The 19,598-nt window shown below is 37.6% G+C and overlaps 2 protein-coding genes across 2 annotated transcripts; both read right to left on the bottom strand.

Moving 5' to 3' along the window:
* Positions 1–376: 376 nt before the first annotated feature.
* LOC101540073 (prorelaxin-like) lies at positions 377–3,925 on the bottom strand. The gene is made up of 2 exons (XM_004600336.2): positions 3,718–3,925; positions 377–702 (listed from the first exon to the last, which is right to left on the bottom strand). The coding sequence occupies exons 1-2, from the start codon at positions 3,923–3,925 to the stop codon at positions 377–379; spliced, it is 534 nt and encodes a 177-aa protein (XP_004600393.2).
* A 9,022-nt stretch (positions 3,926–12,947) lies between these two features.
* LOC101540338 (prorelaxin-like) lies at positions 12,948–18,379 on the bottom strand. The gene is made up of 2 exons (XM_004600337.1): positions 18,169–18,379; positions 12,948–13,273 (listed from the first exon to the last, which is right to left on the bottom strand). Exons 1-2 carry the CDS (start codon positions 18,377–18,379, stop codon positions 12,948–12,950), a joined length of 537 nt encoding a protein of 178 aa, XP_004600394.1.
* Positions 18,380–19,598: the final 1,219 nt, after the last annotated feature.

The following is a 19,598-nucleotide window of genomic DNA, read 5'->3' as shown; positions in this document are numbered from 1 at the left end:
TTGGTTCCGGCATCTGATATGGTTTCTGAAGCACCAACAAGAGTGATTCTGATTGCAGGAACCAGGAGTAACCTGTGAGCATCATCAGAGTGGCCCAAAACAAGCAAACAACAACAACAAAAAGCAGTAATATAGTTATACAACAACAAAAAAAGTAGTAATATAAGTATATTGAGAAAATAGAAATATTCTTTTAACTTGGAATATTATTGCAAGAAACTATAATAATGCAATGAGTGTTTTAATATACACCAACAAGAAAAACGAACTCTAAGAATGACTTGTTACATTCTAATATTCAGTGGGATGACATGCATTGGTGAATGTCAATCAAAAATACTGTGAATATCAGGAGAAACACACAGTTTTCATAATCTCAGCAAAATCTAGCAATCTCTTTTAAAGTACATCCTGAATAACAACACTTACTACTCAGTGAAATTGAGACCTGTCTCTTTTTTCGGGATTGTTTATCCCAGCCTGTGTTGATTAATTCGGAGTTGTTTAATACTTCACTGGTGCTAGTACAGATAGTTTTCTGAAATTCTGTAAAGAAAATATTAACATTTTCTAATAAAGCTTGTTGTAGCTTAGTAATTGCTGGATGATTCAAAGACAGTGTTCTATTCAGTAATTTGGTAATGAATTCCGTTAGTGCTTTTAAGTTTTTCTCGTCTGTCTTGATGGAAGTTGGCAGGAATTCTAAGGTTAAAAAGAGAGAGGGGGTTGAAGAGATAGAAAAATTAATCAATCTGTGAACATCAGAAAAACATTTAAATTAGTTATACCAAAATAAAATGATGTTGACTTAATGGAATTAGACAACAAAAGAAAATAAGTTGTGATAATAATATGAAAGGACCAGGAAGGGTCAAGGCTTGGGGCTGTAGAGATAGTACAATGGGTATGGTACTTGCCTTCAATGCTATGTTGACATTGATTCGATCACTAGTACCACATATGGTTCCATGAGTAAACTCTGAGCACTGTTGAGTATGGTACCCACCCCAAGCGCCCTGCCCTTCCTTCCCTGAAACACACACACACACACACACACACTCACACACACACACACACACACACACACAGAATCCAAGGTTTATTCCTGTGACAACTCCCAGGTTAACTTTTATGTATGTAGAGAACTCCAGGCCAACATAAATTGCAGAAATTGTATATAACCCTCTCTTTATTTCCTCTTTGGAAAAGCCCACATTCTCTCTTGAACATGTAACTCTTTCATTATTGCCTTTATCATTTCTCTAAGAAATTTTTTTCAATAAAATGATTTTACTTCACTAAAAACAAATAGAAGAATAGCAAGTATTTCACTCAGTATAATTGCCATCTCAGAGTGTGCCAGTATTATGCTTACTTCACCTTTCCTCATGTCACCTTAGAACTTTCATCATAGACCTTTGACTTCACTGGCTTTTCTAAAAGTTGTCATTTTCATCGAAAGTCGCTAATGAAGTTTCCTTACCAGAGTAATTTTCTTCCATTACTAAGTAACTTCTGAATTATGACAGTAGTCTTAGAGGTATGTATAGACTAATTTAAACTATTATATTTTCAGTAGTGGCAAATTATTGCTTTGGGATATGATTTTAAAGGCAAAATTACTAATGTTCTGCTCTAATAGCAAGAAGTTGCTGAGTTCCTTGTCCATTTATTTAGCAATGTCTCCTTTACAAAATATTTGGTTCAAATAGTAACATTTACATTAGGGAAACTGATTAAAAGACATATTGATCAAATATGACTGTCTTTCAGAAACAGTTCATACCTATTGTAGTGTATCTCTATTGACTTTGTATGGGTTTTGTTCCAATATTGTAAATTGTGTAAAATGCAAGTTCTATTGTTACCTACGAAGGAGCTGTTTCAAAGCATCTAAGAACACTAACATATAAAGATTTAGTTGACATTTAGGTTGTTTCCAAATTGTTGCTTAAAAATCATTCACTACATTTGTATGTATACAGTTGACCAAGTTTTTGTTTTCTGGGAGATATATAAAATATATTTAAGCAATTGTCTTCACTAGTACTCAGTATATACCTAACTGGAAATGACCTAACAAAATTTTGGCCACAAGCAAGAATTAAGATAAATGGTTAAAAGCACATTGAATTATTTTGGTAGTATGTTAATAATTAGTGTAAGACTTTGTTGAGCCACACATGGTGTGCTCAAGTCTTCGTATTGGCTCTGTACTTAGAGATCACTGTTGGGATGTGTGGGTGGGATCCTCAGACGCCATGTGGGTACCAAAGATGAAACTAAAGTTGGCCTTGTGCAAGGCAGGTGCCCTACCCACTGTATTCACTGTACTATTACTCCAGCCCCAGTAATGGGTTTTAAATCCTCCATTGTTAGTTCCCATTTGTTTTTATATTATTAAATTGGTACCTAGTCATTTTTGCCAAAGTATGTGAAAAAATAGTGAAACCCTTTAAAGGTTGATATATTTAATTAAAAGAGTTCTGTGTTACTAAGATTTCAATCCAAATACAGCCACAAGAGGCATTAGGATATTTTACTTAGACTATAGAAGTCTCCAATGACAACCTATTACTTACTCAAAAAAAAGGAATTAATATCCAAAGTAATGCTATTGTTTCCTTCCTGTTATTAGTTTGCTCCTATTACTAAAGCCATATGCTTTAAATAATACAAGAGAAGTATATAAATGTTTTTTAAATTACTCCAACATTGAACAATTTAGAGAAGAAGCTACCTTTATAAACTTCCTTTAAATCACATAAATGGGAAGTAAATAGTGTGCACAATGATGTTACATGAGGACCAGTAATTTACAAGCTATAAATGAAGCTTCTAAAGAAAAGTAATGGTTTATCATAAATTGCATGTGTAGTAAAGTCTAAGACAATTTTTTAAAATTAATTTACTGTTTTATATATTTCATATTTGTGAAGATTTCCATGCAGTATTCAACTTAGCTTTCGATTTATATTTCTAAATGGCTTAGAACAAACAATATTTGTAACCTTTCTGTCTTTTACCTGTATTCAATCCTAAAATCTTGCTTTAAACAAAATCTTTTTGGACTTCCTTAGAAGTCTCTGTCAGGTTTGGGCTGCATTTTTCTTCAGTGCAAAACTTAAAATTAAAATCAAAGAGTTTTTCTATGACATGAGCCAGGTTTATTTTGTGTTTCTTTCCAAAGAGAAGCATCCTTCAACTAGGGCTCTGCTTGTCCTGTTAACACCCCAGGATTAGTTCGCCTTTGCGTTCTTCCCCAAGACTTTGACCCTGAGACCCTGAGACTCTCAGACCCAGTGATAAGCAGCTCCTGCCTCATGTCAGCTACATCCCCCAGGGATGAAAGCTGATGCTGCCAGTTCCAAGCACCTAGAAACACCAGAGGGTGCTGTTCACTTCTATAGGTCTTGCAGCAGCCTTATACCTTCTCTATGGCATACCATTTCTCTCACCCTGTCACCAGATAGGAAGGAGGGACAGCCATTGAATGCCTCCAGAGGGCGGGTTTTATTTCTGTTGCAGCAGCATTACCCTTCTGGGTTAGAGCCCCACTGAAATCCAAAGTCAAAAAGCTAAGCCAGAAATCTCAGTCACCAGCGACATATGGACAGCCAATAGGTAGTAAGCCAGGGACCGCAGATCTGGTGGGTCAGTAGCACCAGAGCAGCCAATGGGAGTATAAAAAAAATCTGTGTGGGTGGGAGTGCTAACCTGTGGGTGTTCCAGATGCACGTCCAAATCTGGCTTTCACATCTCTCCATGTAGACAGCGAGTTGCCACAGATTCTGATCTGGTGGCGAGCCAATTCCCGGCCACATGCCTTAATAACAGTGTCCCAGCTTTGGCCTTGACTTCCTCTGGGAAGTTGGCTCAGAAGCAGCCAGACTCCTAGCAAGTGGAAGGAGAGTGGCCTCTGCATCTTGATCCTGGTGGCTCTTGCTCTGGGCGTTTCAGACTTTGGAAACTGTAGCTGATGTGCAGATGCAGACCTTCAGGATGCTTTCCCTGGCTGCTTCTACCGCTTTTATAGCCCTTTGGTTAGCATCTGCAAAATCAGACAGTGGTGCAAGCTCCACCTCTTTCCACACCTACCTCAATTTCACCCTACCCCAGCTGTTCATCCTTCCTTTCTAATGTTCTATCTTGTCCTTTTACAGTTTTGTTTTTCTCTTATTTTTACCCTCAAGTAATGTTGCCTGAAATTTGACAATATCTCGGATCTTACTGTAAAGCTAAGTTGTAAAACCTTAAGTATTCCAGCATGCATGAAAATCTGCTGTATAGCCAAATCTAAGTTTATAACTATAAATGACTGTAGTTTCTAAAATATAAATGGGATGAACTGATAATGTTTTGAAAACAAGAAAATACCTGATGTCTTGTCATCTTACCCCTGGTGAAATTTTCAACATTAAAATTTTCATGGCTGGGAAAATAGTACAGCCAGCAGGGTGCTTAACTATCATGTGGCCAACTCAGGTTTCATCCTGGCACCTGTGTAGGTCCACTGGTCCTGCAGAAGTGATCCCTGCATATAAGCAGAAGTAAGCCCTGAGCATAATAAATAAAATTTTCATTGTATTTCAGTAGAACTGTGGTTACTGTGCATGAGATCCTGTGCTGTTTAGGTTCTAGCACTAAAACCAAATATACTCTAGTATAAAAACAGAGTCCAATTTTTTCCTGCACCCTAGAGGCCAAAGATGCATAAAGATCACCACAATAGTTGTACCTGGATAAAAATTTCACTATTTATTCAAATATCTGAGAAAATCAGGCATCATGGAAATTAGGAAACTGTTTCTACAGATGCTCTGACTAATAACTATATATAATTTTTAACTCTCAGTGCTCAGTATTAACTATAGTTTCATATTGCTGCTACTTGTAGCCTTTCCTCACTTTTGTCTATATAACTGTCTCTTGTATCATCAAGAATTTAGATGCAATTTTTTTTATTTATCTGATCTGTACTCATGCCTGAGAGACTAGTGTTTTGAAACATTTGGAGAATCATATTCTGAATTGTTAAACTGTGTAAGAAGTTCCATAGAACTGAAGGAATTAAAAATACACTACCCTGATTATTTCTTTATCAAGGGCTATTTTTTTGGAGAAAATATGAAGGAAGAACGGAGATTAATTTTTGTATATTTTATTAATTGTTTTAAAACTGTTTACATTGTGTTGAGGTAATATGTTTACAATAGTGTTAACTTTTGACTTTTTTTTGGTGGGGGGTGGGATTTATCCCGAGATACTCAAGGCTTATTTCTGGTTCTGTGCTCAGTGATCACTCATGTGTAAGGAGGTCTGGGGGAACTACCTGGGATGCAGGGATGAGCCCAGGTGGGCTGCATGCAAGGTAAGTGCTTTATGTGCTGTACTATCTTTTCAGACCCTAGTGTTAACTTTTGATGTATAAAATTAATGCACCTTCACCACAGCCAAAGTGCCCAAAGCCTTCCACTGCTGTCCTTATGTCTTCTAACCTCTTCCTCCACCCTCTAACTTCCCTCCCTCTCCCCCACTACTTGGTTATCTCAGTTTTGCAACCAATGACCAAGGGTTTGTCCTCATTTGGCACTATCTATTTCTATCTATTTCATTATCTGTTACTCTGTATTCACAGATGAGTGAAACAATACAGTATTTGCTCTTCTCCCTTGGACTTTCATTTAATACAGTGCTTTCAAGTTCCACCCAAGTTGCAGCAATAATAAAAGAGGAAATAATCTGGTTCACTATAACTTGGATGAAACAGGAGGGTATTGATTTAAACAGAATAGGCCAGAGTGAAAATATCAGCAAAAACACAATAGTCAGAGATTTTAATATTCTTACCATTGACTACATCAACCAGACACAAAAGCAATAAGGAAATAGACACCTTCAAGGAAGAAATAAAAAAGATAGGCTTACAAAACATTTATAGGGCTTTTCATTAAAAAAAAATGTTAGTAGACATTCTTCTCAATTGCTTTTGAATCATTCTTTGGGATAGACCATATGGTGGGACACAAAGTAAGTCTCCGTAACAACCAGAATATAGAAGTCATATCAAATATCTTCTCAGATCATACTGCTTTGATGTTAGAAATGAACAACAAATAGCTATAGAAAACTCAGTCACTTGGAAATTAAACAGCATTCTTTTAAATTTGTTCAAAGAAAAATTAAGAAAATCGTAAAATTATGAAGACAAATGAGAATGAAGACACAAGGTACCAGAACTTGTGAGACACAGGAAATGCTATACTAAGAAGGAAATTTATTGCACCTCACATATTCATCAAGAAATAAAAACAGGTTCAAAACAATAACCTTCCTCATGCTTAGAGAAACTAGAAAAAAAGAAATAATAAAGGGATTTCAAAGTAATGAGGAAGTAGATAATCAAAATTCAAGCAAAAGCCTGAAGAGACAATACAGTAGGTAAGGCACTTACCTTGCTTACAGTCACCCCAGGTTTGATCCCTGTCACTACATATGATTTCTTAAGCCTCCAGAAGTGATCCCTGAGCCAGGCTGGGAGTAAGCCTTGAGCAAAGCAGGGTGTGGCTCCCCCAAAAAACAAAACAATCCAAGTAGAAAACAGTGATAAGGAAATTAAAAAACATGATTCAGAACAATAGTATTAGAGTTAGGTTTTTTTGAAAGAGTCAATAAGATTTTAAAAAAGGCTGGGGGAAGAAGCCCCTTGGCCAGATTTAGAAATAAAAATAGAGAAAACCCTCATACATCAGATCAGAAATGAAAATGGAGAGATTTGCAATATTATTATCCCAATGTCCAATATAATACCTAATATACAAGAGATTATACTACATTACTGTGATTAATGTGCACCCCTAAATTTGAGATTCTAGAAGAAATAGCTAAATTTCAAATAGTCTTTCAACCTCCTGAGGCTAAATAAGGAGGAAGTAGAAATTTTAATAGACCTAATGCTATCTAGGTAGTCAACATGTTAAAAAAAAAAAATCTCCCCAGGAACTAAAGGTTTAGGCGAGATGGGTTCACTATTGAGTTTTTCCAAACATTAAAGAGGACTTATTACCCATCCTTCTTAAACTCTTTCGGGAAATGGAAGAAACAAGTCATTCCAAACAGTTCCAATGGTAATAACACCTTCTGACCCATACATCCAATATATAAGTAACTCGCAAAGCTCAACATCAAAAGCAAAAATTTCTAAAAGGCACCAAAAAAATGGTAAGAGAAGTTGAACAGACATTGCTAAAAGAAGACAAAAATTGCTAATCAGGCATATGAAAATATGTTTATTAGTGGACTAGACATGTAAGGGTGCTTGTCTTGCATGTGGCTGAACAGCATTTGGTCCCCTGGTGCTGTGTCACCAGGAGTGATCTGTAATAGTAGAGCTAGGAATAAATCCTGAGCGCTGCCAGTCCTGTCCCCCAAATAAACAAATAAAAATTCAGCATTGCTAATTATCAAGCAAATACAAATTTAAACATTAGTGGTTGAAAGCAAAGACATACAATTGCGACTCCATCAAACTAAGAAAGTTTTACACTGCAAAAGAAAGAATCATCCGAATAAAAAGATATTCCACAGACTGGGAGAAAATATTTTCCCATCACTAATCTGATAAAGGGCTAATATCAAAGATATACAAAGCACCTGTATAGCACTGCAAGAAAATAAAAAAATAAATAAATAATTTTTAAATGGGGGAAGTGATGAGCAGAAAATTCATCACAGAAAACATACAGATGGCCAAATGATGTGTGAAAAAAATTCTTTGTATCAGTTATCAAGGAAATCAAAACAATAAGATATCATCTCATGCCTGTGAGACTGGCACTCATCACTAAGAACAAAAACAACCAGTTTGGGCATGGATGTGGGAAAAATGGAGACCCTCATTCATTGCTAGTGGAAATGTCACCTGGTTAAATTTTTAGGAAAACAATATGGACACTTTTCAAAAAACTAGGAATTGAGCTACTGTAAGATTCAGCAATTCTACTTTCTGACATCTACCTTTAGAGTCCTATTCAGGAAGGACATTTGCACTCCTATATTCTTTGCAGCATTATTCACAGTTGCCCAAATCTGAAATTACCCAAATGTTTGGGAACGATGGCTGGATAAAGAAACTGTGGTACATATACACAATAGAATATTACTCAGCCATGAGAAACAATAGAATCATTCAATTTCCTGCTAGGTGAATGGATCTGGAGAGCATCATGCTGAGTGGTTAGTCAGAAGGAGAGGGACAAACACAGAATGAACTTCCTCATATGTAAGATATAAAAGAACAAAGTAGAAAGTATAACAGAAGCCCAGAGGCAGCAGAAACTAAGCTCTGGCCTTTAGTAGGAAGCTTACCACAGGGGAGGAAAAGGAAGGAATAGGTTAGGGAGAAGCGATGGAACTATCGTGGAGAGAAATGGATGCTCTGGGGGGAGAATGTGTCCTTAATTTTGTAATGCAGAAAATTCTGCTATTGACAATATTATAAATAATGGTGCCTAAAATAAATTTAAAAACAACAACAATGAGGTAATACCTCACATCAGTTCACTGTATCTCTGTTATCCCATTGTTCATTGAGTTACTCAAGTGGGAGCCAGTAATGTCTCCATTCGTCCTAGTCCTGAGATTTTAGCAGCCTATTCTTACTCATTTTTCCCAATGATTGGAGGCTTGAAGGCTCTTCTCAGAATGAGGGGAATGAGACTGTTATTGTTACTGTATTTGACATATTAAATATGCCACGGGGAGCTTGCCAGGCTCTTCTGTGTGGGCAGGATACTCTTAGTAGCTTGCCAGGCTCTCCGAGAAAGAGATACATACCTCTCTCTCTCTCTCTCTCTCTCTCTCTCTATATATATATATATATATATATATATACATATACATATACATATATGTGTGTGTGTGTGTGTGTGTGTATTTCCCTTTACGGTGATGTGTCCAGGAATATGTTCACTCATCGACGAAGCTAGGCCTGAGCATGTGGAAAGCAGCCTGGAGCATGTGGTGGTTGGGTAGTGGAGGTCGGCTGCGGGGGCTGAGTCCTTTGGGGCAGGGAAGGCTCTCACCCGCCCCTCTCTGGGGCACCCCTGGTGCAGTCTGATGATATGATTACGAGGCCCCATTTAATGCTCCTTTCTGGGAGAAGCAGCCATGGGTTCTGAAGGGTGGCCGATGAGGAGATTAGATGGCACCAGCAGGAGGTGGCTTATGGGTGTGACCCCAGGGTTGCCGGTGATTGGGGGAGCAGGCAGAGGATCTCTGCTCCAGGGTCCCATTGAGCCCAGAGTCCAAGATCACAAAGTTCCGCATAACCTGGGTTCGGTGGGACTTCGCTCATGCATGAGGCTCTGCCTGAGCATGTGGAAAGTGGCCTGGAGCATGGTGGCGGTTGAGTAATGGAGGTCACTAGGGCTCTCACCCACCCCTCTGGGGCGCCCCGAGTGAAAATAGCCTGGCGCAGAGTCTAATGGCATGGTTATGGGGCGTCATTTTATGCTCCCTTCTGTGAGAAGCAGCCATGAGTTTCATCAGTTAGAATGGTGTAAATCAAAAACACTGGAAACAATAAATGCCTGAGGAGTTGTGGTGAAAGGAGAAGTTTCATTCACTATGGGTGAGACTTTTGCATGATTCAGCCTCTTCGTAAAATGGTTTGAAAACTTCTCAAAACATTGTGAATAGAACTTCAATATGATCTAGTCCTGGGCATCTACCCCAAGAAAACAAGAACATTAACCTGGAAGTTCATAATCATATTGATGTTCATTGCTCTATTATTTTAAAAGCCAAGATCTGGAAACAACCAAGTACCCAACAACATGTAAGTGGTAAAGAAACCTATATATATATATATACATATATATATAGATATAGATATAGATATAGATAGATAGATAGATAGATAGATAGATAGATAGATACATACATACATACATACATACATAGAAGAAATAGAGATACTGGAATACTATACAGCTATGAGAAAAGATGAACTTTTAATATTCGCTAAAACCTGAATGGAACTGGAATGTCCTGTTAATTTAGAAAGTAACAGATAAATACCAGATGACCTTGTGTGTATAAGGAGTCTAAAGAAACAAAGACAGGTTTTAGATAACCCGGCAAACAAACCCTAACAATAATAATCATTAGAACCTGAGAATGAGGAGACTAACTGGGATACAGGAAAAGGGACAACCTTTCTCTTTGGGGTAACTTTGGAAAGATCTTGAAACACTGAGTGAAGGGATAGGCAGTAACACTGAAACTATAAAATGACTTAAATACTATTGTAAACTATAAAACCTCAACAAAAATAATTTTTAAAAAGAATTATTTTCCTGTAATATTTAGACCTGTGAACTTAGAACAAAAAAAAATATACTACAGAGTGGGAATGATTATGCTGGACAGGATCTGAGTGTTGAAATTAGGTCAAGAGATATTTTTGATAACCTTTTAATATCAATATTGCAAACCACACTGCCCAAAAGGAGAGAGAGAGAATGAGAGAGAAGAAAACCACCTGCCACAGAGGCAGGCTGGAGAATGGGGTGTGGGGTGATGGGAGGGAACCTGGGGACACTAATCTGGGAAATGTACACTGGTGGAGTAATGGGTGTTGGAACACTGTATGACTGAACACAACCTTGAACAGTTTTGTAACTCTGTATCTCATAGTGATTCAATTTTTTAAAGAGTCCCTTTTCCTTGCTTACCTGCCTCTTTAGACTCTAAGTGTCAGAAATTAATTCCCACTGTCTTGTCATATGACACAGTTCTGGACTATAAGGACACATGCAGAGGTTTCTGGCAAATTTTTTGCTTTTCTAATCCAGGCATGATGCCTTCTGCTTCTCTCTTTACCTACCTAATGCATAACAAAACCCAGATGTTCACTAGCCCCATGGGAGCATGAGGGAGGTCACACAGAAGTAAAGACTATGTTCTAAGCACACCTGAGTGGGAAGGTGGCAAGAACTAATTTCATTTTGATGTTAAGTAAGGTTAGAAGTTTATTCTATAGACTTCTTAAAAGTACTCTGAGAGTTTTCTGTTTTTTATAGAGAATATAATACTTAAAAATGCTTAAGACTGAAAAAATGTATATGAAAGCAAGTACATTAACCACTGGTTCTCATTTTTAGAATAACTTGAGTAGCATAACAATTAGGTAACTTAAAGAAGTTTACGGGCTATTTTAGTGTTTGTAGCTGTTGACTAGCTATAGCCACATCAGACATCTTCAGAGGTAGTTAATAGAGCATCTGGTACCAAAGCCCTGGCTCCAGTGCTTTTCGGGAAAGGCAGATGAGATATAAGGGTCAGCAGAGGGCCAGGGAGAAGCCTTTTATGTCCAGGGATATGTCTTTGTTCCTTGTTCCTCTGGGTTGGAATTCCCATTTCAAACAGCAGATTGGCCTGAGTTTGTTCCTGATGGCCTCTGAGATTTTGTAGCCATTCACGAAGATGACCTTGATAAAGACTTAATAAACATTAGACGTTTGATTATGCTTAGTCATGTTGGGGGGCTTCAAATGTGGGAGTTGCAGTATTAATCTCTTAAACTGTGTTTACAGACATTTGATAGAGATTAAGTTACTATTGAAGTGTATTTTTCTACAAATTCTGCCTCAAAACATATATGTAGGTCAAAGGAATTTGCTAAAACTAAGTATCATACTTACTATTATAAATTTTATGTGATCTCAAAAATTTTGTTAACTAGTTTATAAGTAAAAATTAAGTGAATATAAAATATGTTCCTCTACTAAACATTTTTTACTGTTGTGTGTAATACTGAGATTTTTTTATCCTTTGACTCTGTATTTAGTCACCTTTCTCCTCTAGATGCATAGTATATATTTTTTGTGTCTTAGATGGTAGAAACTCGAGAATCATTTGAAAAATACTTAATTTATATGGCACCAGCTAAATAAAGTTGGTTAATTGTACAATCTGATTGTTTGAAAAAAAATTGGTTAAATGGGCACAAATACTATATGTTTCATTTTGTAATAGTTAGTCTTGTGATTCTTTTAATATCTGATCCAACAGTATCAATAAAAGTAGCTTGATCAATTTGATGTTTATATTATTAAGGATTGTATGTTATTTTATACTTTTACACTCTGTAGTATTAAAATTATTCAGTATTAAGTATTATTCAGTATTAGTATTAATTTCAAAGTACAGAAAGTATATTTTGGAATTAATTCTGAAATAGGGTGAATGAAAGATTTAAATTCATCAAATATAAAGTTCATAGGTGGACTTATACTCATTGTAATGGGATATACTATTTTACTGAGTTCAAGTACTTTTAGAAATTTAGTTGAGTTGTGATGTATTTATATCTTTAGCCTTCTTCTCCCTCTGGGAGAAACTGGCAAGCTTCTGAGAGTTTCCTGCCCACATGGGACAGCCTTGCAAGCTTCCCATGGTGTATTCATATGCAAAATCCAGTAACAAGCTGGATCTCATTCCCCTGACCCTGAAGAGCCCCCAGTGCAACATCGTTTGGAGGCCCGAGTCCAGATGGGCTTCTAAGATCTCAGGGAAAGGACGAAATGAGATGTTACTGAGCCCGCCCGAGAAATCGGTGATTAATGGGATATTGTGTTATGTGATTGTGTGTGTGATGTATTTAAAAAAATGTTTTGCTTTTATTTTTTGTAAATAGAATTTAAAAAGTAGTAATATATTATGCTGTTGAGAAAAGAAGAAAATACTTCAAATATGAAACATAGTATTATAATCAGAAACTATAGTAATGCAAGGAGATTTTATTACACAGCAAATGTAACAACCCAAACACTAATAATGATTTCTCATATTCTGATAATCAGGAGGGTTGACAGAGGCATCAGTGCATGTGTCATCAAGAATATATGTGAGTATTATAAGAGAAACACAAAATCAGTGTCATCTCAGCAAAATCTAGCAACCTCTCTTAAAGTACAACCTGAATGACAACATTTATTACTCAGTGAATATAAGACCTGTCTTTTCTTTCTAGGTTGTTTATCAGACTCTTCGCTTTTTGAAGGAATGTATCTCATATGTATCTCAAATTCTGTTGAGATAATTTCCTGGAATTCTTCAAAGGAAATATCTTTATTTTCTGATGCAAGTTGTTGAAGCCGAAGAGTTATTGGGTGATTCAAAGACAATGTTCTATTCAGTAACTTAGCAATGTATTCTGATATCATTTTCAAGGTTTCCTCATCTGTCTTCTTGGAGGTTGGCTTGATTTCTAAATTGAAAAGGGGGGAGGAGGGAGGATAGAAAAAATTATTCAAGTCAAATTGTTGCTAAAAATCGTTTGATGAGCACACATACATGTATGTAGTTATATACATATATATGCATCTGATAAAGCTCTAATTTTTACATGGAGAGTTTTTTATGAGAAGTTTTTAAATAAACAGAATTTTTACTGTGAGAAAATTGTGAGTACGAAAAGATTTTTATGAATTGTTCTCTGGTAGTGTCAGTTTAACATTTGATTGAGAGAGAATTAAGAAAAAAAGTAAAGTGCTAGAGTACCATTTTCTTTCCATCGATAACTGTTGCAGTTATTGGCTGACAGGAGAATTGAACCTTTTTATAGAAACCATACTAAGAAAATCAGCCCCAGGCCAATTCTGCCAGTATATTGGATGTGGTTTTCTATATCAGTAGACATCGTGGTTACCTAGAAATACATCTTCTATGCTTAGATTAATATCTCTTGGTCTGTCTCTTTCCACTTTTCAAGAGCAAGGTCCAAATAATAGTTACCTAAAAGAGAGACGTGCTCAAGAACTGCAAGGACCAATTATTAAATTACTTTTTAAATCTTAAAAATTACTTTTTAAAATTTTGTTTAGAATTTATAATGCTAAATTTACATGACTAAGTTTTTTGAAGCCAAGAAAAATGTCTTAAACCTCTACTAAGAAACTCTTAGAAACAGTAGACTTGTACAGTAAAGTCACAGTCTATAAAATCAATACCCAAAAATCCATGGCATTCCTATATGCAAACAATGAGACAGAAGAAAGGCAATTCCATTCACAATCATGCCCCAGAAAATCAAGTACTTCGGAATCAGCTTAACTAAGGAAGTAAAGGACCTCTACAAAGAAAACTATAAAATGCTACTCCATGAAATAAAAGAGGACATGAGGAGATGGAAACATATTTCCTGCTCATGAATAGGGAGAATCAACATTGTCAAAATGGCAATACTCCCCAAAGCATTATACAGATTCAACACGATGCCTATAAAAATACCCATGAAATTCTTCAAAAAAATAGAGCAAGCAATCCAGAAATTTATCTGGAACAACAAACACCCACGGATAGCTAAAGCAATTCTTGGGGAAAAGACAAGGGGAGGCATTACCCTCCCCAACCTCAAACTTTACTACAAAGCAGTAACAATTAAAACAGCATGGTAGTGGAACAAAGGCAGAGCCACAGACCAATGGAACAGGGTGGAATATCCCTACACACAACCCCAAATGTATGATCATCTAATCTTTGTTTAGAGAGCAAGAAATGTGAAGTGGAGCAAGGAAAGTCTCTTCAACAAATGGTGCTGGCATAACTGGACAACCACATGTAAAAGAATGGGCTTAGACCTTGACCTGACACCATGTACAAAAATCAGATCAAAATGGATTAAAGACCTCAACATCAGACCACAATCCATAAGGTACATCAAAGACAAGGTCGGCAAACCCTCCAAGATATTGAAGCTACAGGTATCTTCAAAGATGACAGGCAACTGATCAACCAAACAGACACAGAGATAAACAAATGGGACTATATTAAACAAAGAAGCTTCTGCACCGCAAAAGATACAGTGACCAGTATACAAAGACAATCTACAGAATGGGAAAGGATATTCACCCAATACCCATCTGATAAGGGGTTGATATCAAGGGTATATAAAGCATTGGTTGAACTATACAAGAAGAAAATATCCAACCCCATCAGAGAATGGGGCAAAGAAATGAACAGAAAGTTTTCCAAGGAAGAGATACGAATGCTAAAAGGCACATGAAAAAATGCTCCTCATCACTAATCACCAGGGAGATGCAGATCATAACAACCATGAGATACCACCTCACACCACAGAGAATGGCACACATCCAAAAGGGAAAAAAACAACCGCTGTTGGAGAGGATGTGGGAAGAAAGGGACCCTTCTACACTGCTGGTAGGAATGCTTTGAAAAACAATATGAACGCTTCTCAAAAAATTAGATATTGAGCTCCCATTTGATCCAACAATACCACTTCTGGGAATATATCCCGGAAAAGCAAAAAGGTACAGTCAAAGTGACATCTGCACCTATATGGTCATCGAGCACTGTTTACAATAGCCAGGATCTGGAAAAAACCCGAGTGCCCGAGAACAGATGACTGGTTAAAGAAACTTTGGTACATCTATACTATGAAATACTATGCCGCTGTTAGAAAAGATGAAGTCATGAACTTTGCATACAGGTGGATCAACATGGAAAGTATCATGCTAAGTGAAATGAGTCAGAAAGAGAGGGACAGACATAGAAAGATTGCACTCATCTATGGAATATAAAATAACAGATTGGGAAGCTAACACCCAAGAATAGTTGTATATAATAACAGGAGGTTGGTTGGCTCCATGGCTTGGAAGCTGGCCTCACATGCTGTGGGAAGGGCAGCCCAGATAGAGAAGGCTAAAGTAAAATGTAATTGGAGAGCCTGTGCGGGAAGGGAGATACGTGCTGAAAGTAGACTAGAGACTGAACACGATGGCCACTCAATACCCTGTGCAAACCACAACACTCATAAGGAGAGAGAGAACAAAATCGAATACCCTGCCACAGAAGCGGGGTGGGGTGGGGGGGATGGGATTAGGGTGTGGGCTGGATACTGGGTTCATTGGTGGTGGAGAATGGACACTGGTGGAGGGATGGGCTCATGAACACTGTATGAGGGAAACACAAGCAGGAAAATGTGTAAATCTGTAACTGTACCCTCACGGTGACTCACTAATTAAAAAATAAAAATTTTTTAAAAGGAAAAATAAATGAATAAATAAATTATTTAATAAAGTCTTAAATACTTGTGCCAGAGATATGATATATCCACTCTCATGAAAAAAATTTAATAATGTTTTAAAGAGAACAAGGTGAGAAAGTACCCAGAATTAATATTAAATAAAAGTTAAGAACATATATATATACACATAAATAGTTCTCAAAAGTTAAACTTTGCTTTCCCATCTTCAATTTACATATTTTTAATCTCTCTATTTATATATTTTAGTCTTTCATATCTATGTGGGTATACATATTTCATATTATGTCTTTTCCATTGTCTTCAAGTATGTTTTTCAATCTTTAATGAAGACCAGAGAGTCTCTTGCCTGCACGCCTGGCTGTCTTCCCCGGGACCCCTCAGAGGGAATGGGCTCCAGCTTCCCTCCCCACACCGAGCAGAGCTCCCGGAAGCCGAGGACCACCGGAACCTAGCTACAGCCATGCTGGAGGCCCCTCTCCACACTTTCGGACAGGCCTCATGCGTGAAGGTGCTGGGAGAGGAACCCAGGTGTGTGTAATCCCATAAACAGCCAACATCCAGAGAGGCTTAAAAGCAAGCTCTCAGAAGCGATATCTTTAGCCTGCTTCTCTCTTTGGGAAAACTGGCAGTCTTCTGAGAGTTTCCTGCTTCCATGGGACAGCCTTGCAAGCTTCCAATGGTGTATTAATACGCAAAATCCAGTAACAAGCTGGATCTCATTCCCGTGACCCTGAAGGGCCCCCAGTGCAACATCGTTTGGAGGCCCGAGTCCAGATGGGCTTGTAAGATCTCAGGGAAAGGACGAAATGAGATGTTACTGAGCCCGCCCGAGAAAACGGTGATTAACAGGCTATCGTGATCATGAATGAAGACCAATTACTCAGTAAGGAATTAGCAAGCCAAAGTAGAGCATTTGTTATTCTTTTTTTCTATTTTGATTCCTAGATACTGTTGTACTATTGATTAGTATCAAAAGAGAAATGTAAAAACTTAAAATAAATACATTCCTGCCAACCAAGAGAAGTCTCTTTTTTTACACAAAAGATACCTTCATTAACTTCCTGTAAATCTCAGAAAAGGACTTAAATGTGTAGGGTGTGCAAAAATTATGTTACATGAGAGTCAGTTAGTCACAGGCTAGGCATAGAGCTTATAAAAACACTGGTGGTTTATCATAAATTGAATGTGTTATGAAATCTGAAACAGTTGTTTGTGATTAACTTACCCTTACACCATTAGTGTAGCAAATCTGTGAAAGTTTCCATGTCTGCTTCTGTTTAACTTCGTTTATTTTTGAAAATGGCTTATAAATAATAATTCTTTATTTACCCCTTCCAGATCTCACCTGCCCTCAGTCTTAAAATCTTGCTCTAAAAGGAACCCTGACATTCCTGATGTTTGAAGTCCCAATCCAGTTTCCACTATTACAATCTGAAGGGAAAACTTGCCTTGACTGTTGGCCCCTTCAGGCTCTGTGGTGGGTGATCCCTCCTTTCCTCTTCAATCCCTTCTTCCACAAATGGATTTACAGACCCCATTCACAGGGATAAGAAGCTTAGTTCTCTCATTTCTTTACAAATAAGTATCATACTAAAGCTGAAGATTTCCATGGCATTGTTTGCTTTTTTGTTTTTCTCAAAGAGGAGAGTGATTAAGCTAAGGTTCTGCATATCCTATTATCACTTCAGTAGTTGACCTCATTCTACCCCAGGTCCTTGATGCCCAGGCTGGATTGATAACCAGTTTCAGCCCCACTGTTGGCCCTCTGTGGCCTCAACCCAGACGCCCCCATCCCCCGCCATTAGCTCAGCCATGAATATGTGTGCTGCCAGGGCTCCAGGGGTGCTGCCTCACTTCTATAAGGTCTTCCAGCAGCTTTACCTCCTGTGTGGTATCCTATTTGTCCCACTCAGGCACAAGAAAGGAACTAATGGCACTCAGTGAAAGCCAAACTGGAAAAGCAAAGTACAAACCCAAACTCTCAGTTATGAGCAGACAAGACAGAACGTGAGCAGCCAATAAGGTCTGGAGCCAGAGCATGTGGCTCCCAGTTCTGATTGGCTGGCACCACAAAAGCAGCCAATGGGAGCTCTCACCTGTGAGTGGTCCAGATTCTCGTCTAACCCTTGGGCCGTTTATATCTTCCCACGAGGAAAGTGAGTTGCCACAGATTCTGATCTGCAGGCGTGCCAATTCCCGGCCACATGCCTTAATAACGGTGTCCCAGTTCTGACCTCGACTTTCTCTGGGAAGTTGGCTCAGTAGCAGCAGGATTCCTAGCAAGTGGAATGAGAGCAGCCTCTGCATCTTGATGCTGGTGGTTCTTGCTCTGGGCGGTTCAGACTCTGGAGCCTATAGCTGATGCAGGCATTCAGGATGCTTTCCCTATCTGCTTCCACCTTTATATAGCCGTTTGATTAGCATCTGAAAAATCAGACAGTGGTCCAAGCTCCTCCTCCATCCACACCCACCCCTATGGAATTTTGTCACTCCCTGCACCCATTCACCCTTCCCTCCTTTACTCAATTTACCTGACATTTGGTATTGGTCCTTTTACAGTTGTAATTTTCCTTTTTTTTTTTGTAAAGCCTTCAAACCATTTTGTATACATAAAGTTAGACCATGATTGGAAACTTTTCTTCCTTGTAATGTAAATATTTACATTAAATCATATTATTAGATGAAATTATATACTTTATACGTTTCTTTACATTAAAAAATATTACATTTAAATCACTTTTCTCATAATCCAATTTTCCAATTGAATACTTGCTGTATAAAATATTTGCTGTATGAAATCTGATAATATTAAGACATCAAATATTTCCACTGAATGGATAAATTGTCAATGAGGGGGGAGACATAATGTCTTGTCATCTTAACCCTAGCAAAAATATTATAATTCTCTATGTGTCTCATATACATGTACAACATCTGGTATTGATGATGAATTTTCTCTGTTAACTTTTCTTTGAATTCTCTGGAAGGTTTATTTGTAATCAATTTTGAATAAATTTTTCTTGAGTTGTATTTTTATTTCTAGAGATTAGAAAGCATATACATAGACATATGCAAATAGAGAAACACACAGAAACAGGACTAAAATAGAAAACAGTAAAGATAATCATATCTTGTAAGTGTGAAGCTATTTTGGTAACATGGCACAGAAGTCATGTTTTTTTGTTATGTTTTTTAGAACTTCCACAACATTTTAATTAAGAAAAAAAGTGTTTTCTACACCTCAGCTCCTGAATCTTTTTTTTTTTTTTTTTTTTTTGCTTTTTGGGTCACACCCAGCAATGCTCAGGGGTTACTCCTGGCTTTGCACTCAGGAATTACTCCTGGCAGTGCTTGGGGGACCATATGGGATGCCGGGGATCGAACCCCAGTTGGCCGCGTGCAAGGCAAATGCCCTACCAGTTGTGCAATCGCTCCGGCCCAGCTCCTGAATCTTTTTTTAAAAATTTTTATTAGTGAATCACCGTCAGGTACAGTTACAAATTCATGAACTTTCATGTTTGCATTC

This window comes from Sorex araneus, chromosome 1 (genome assembly GCF_027595985.1).
Source record: "Sorex araneus isolate mSorAra2 chromosome 1, mSorAra2.pri, whole genome shotgun sequence".
In the NCBI taxonomy this organism is placed as follows: Eukaryota; Metazoa; Chordata; class Mammalia; order Eulipotyphla; family Soricidae; genus Sorex; species Sorex araneus.
This window is presented reverse-complemented; position numbering and strand designations above follow the sequence as displayed.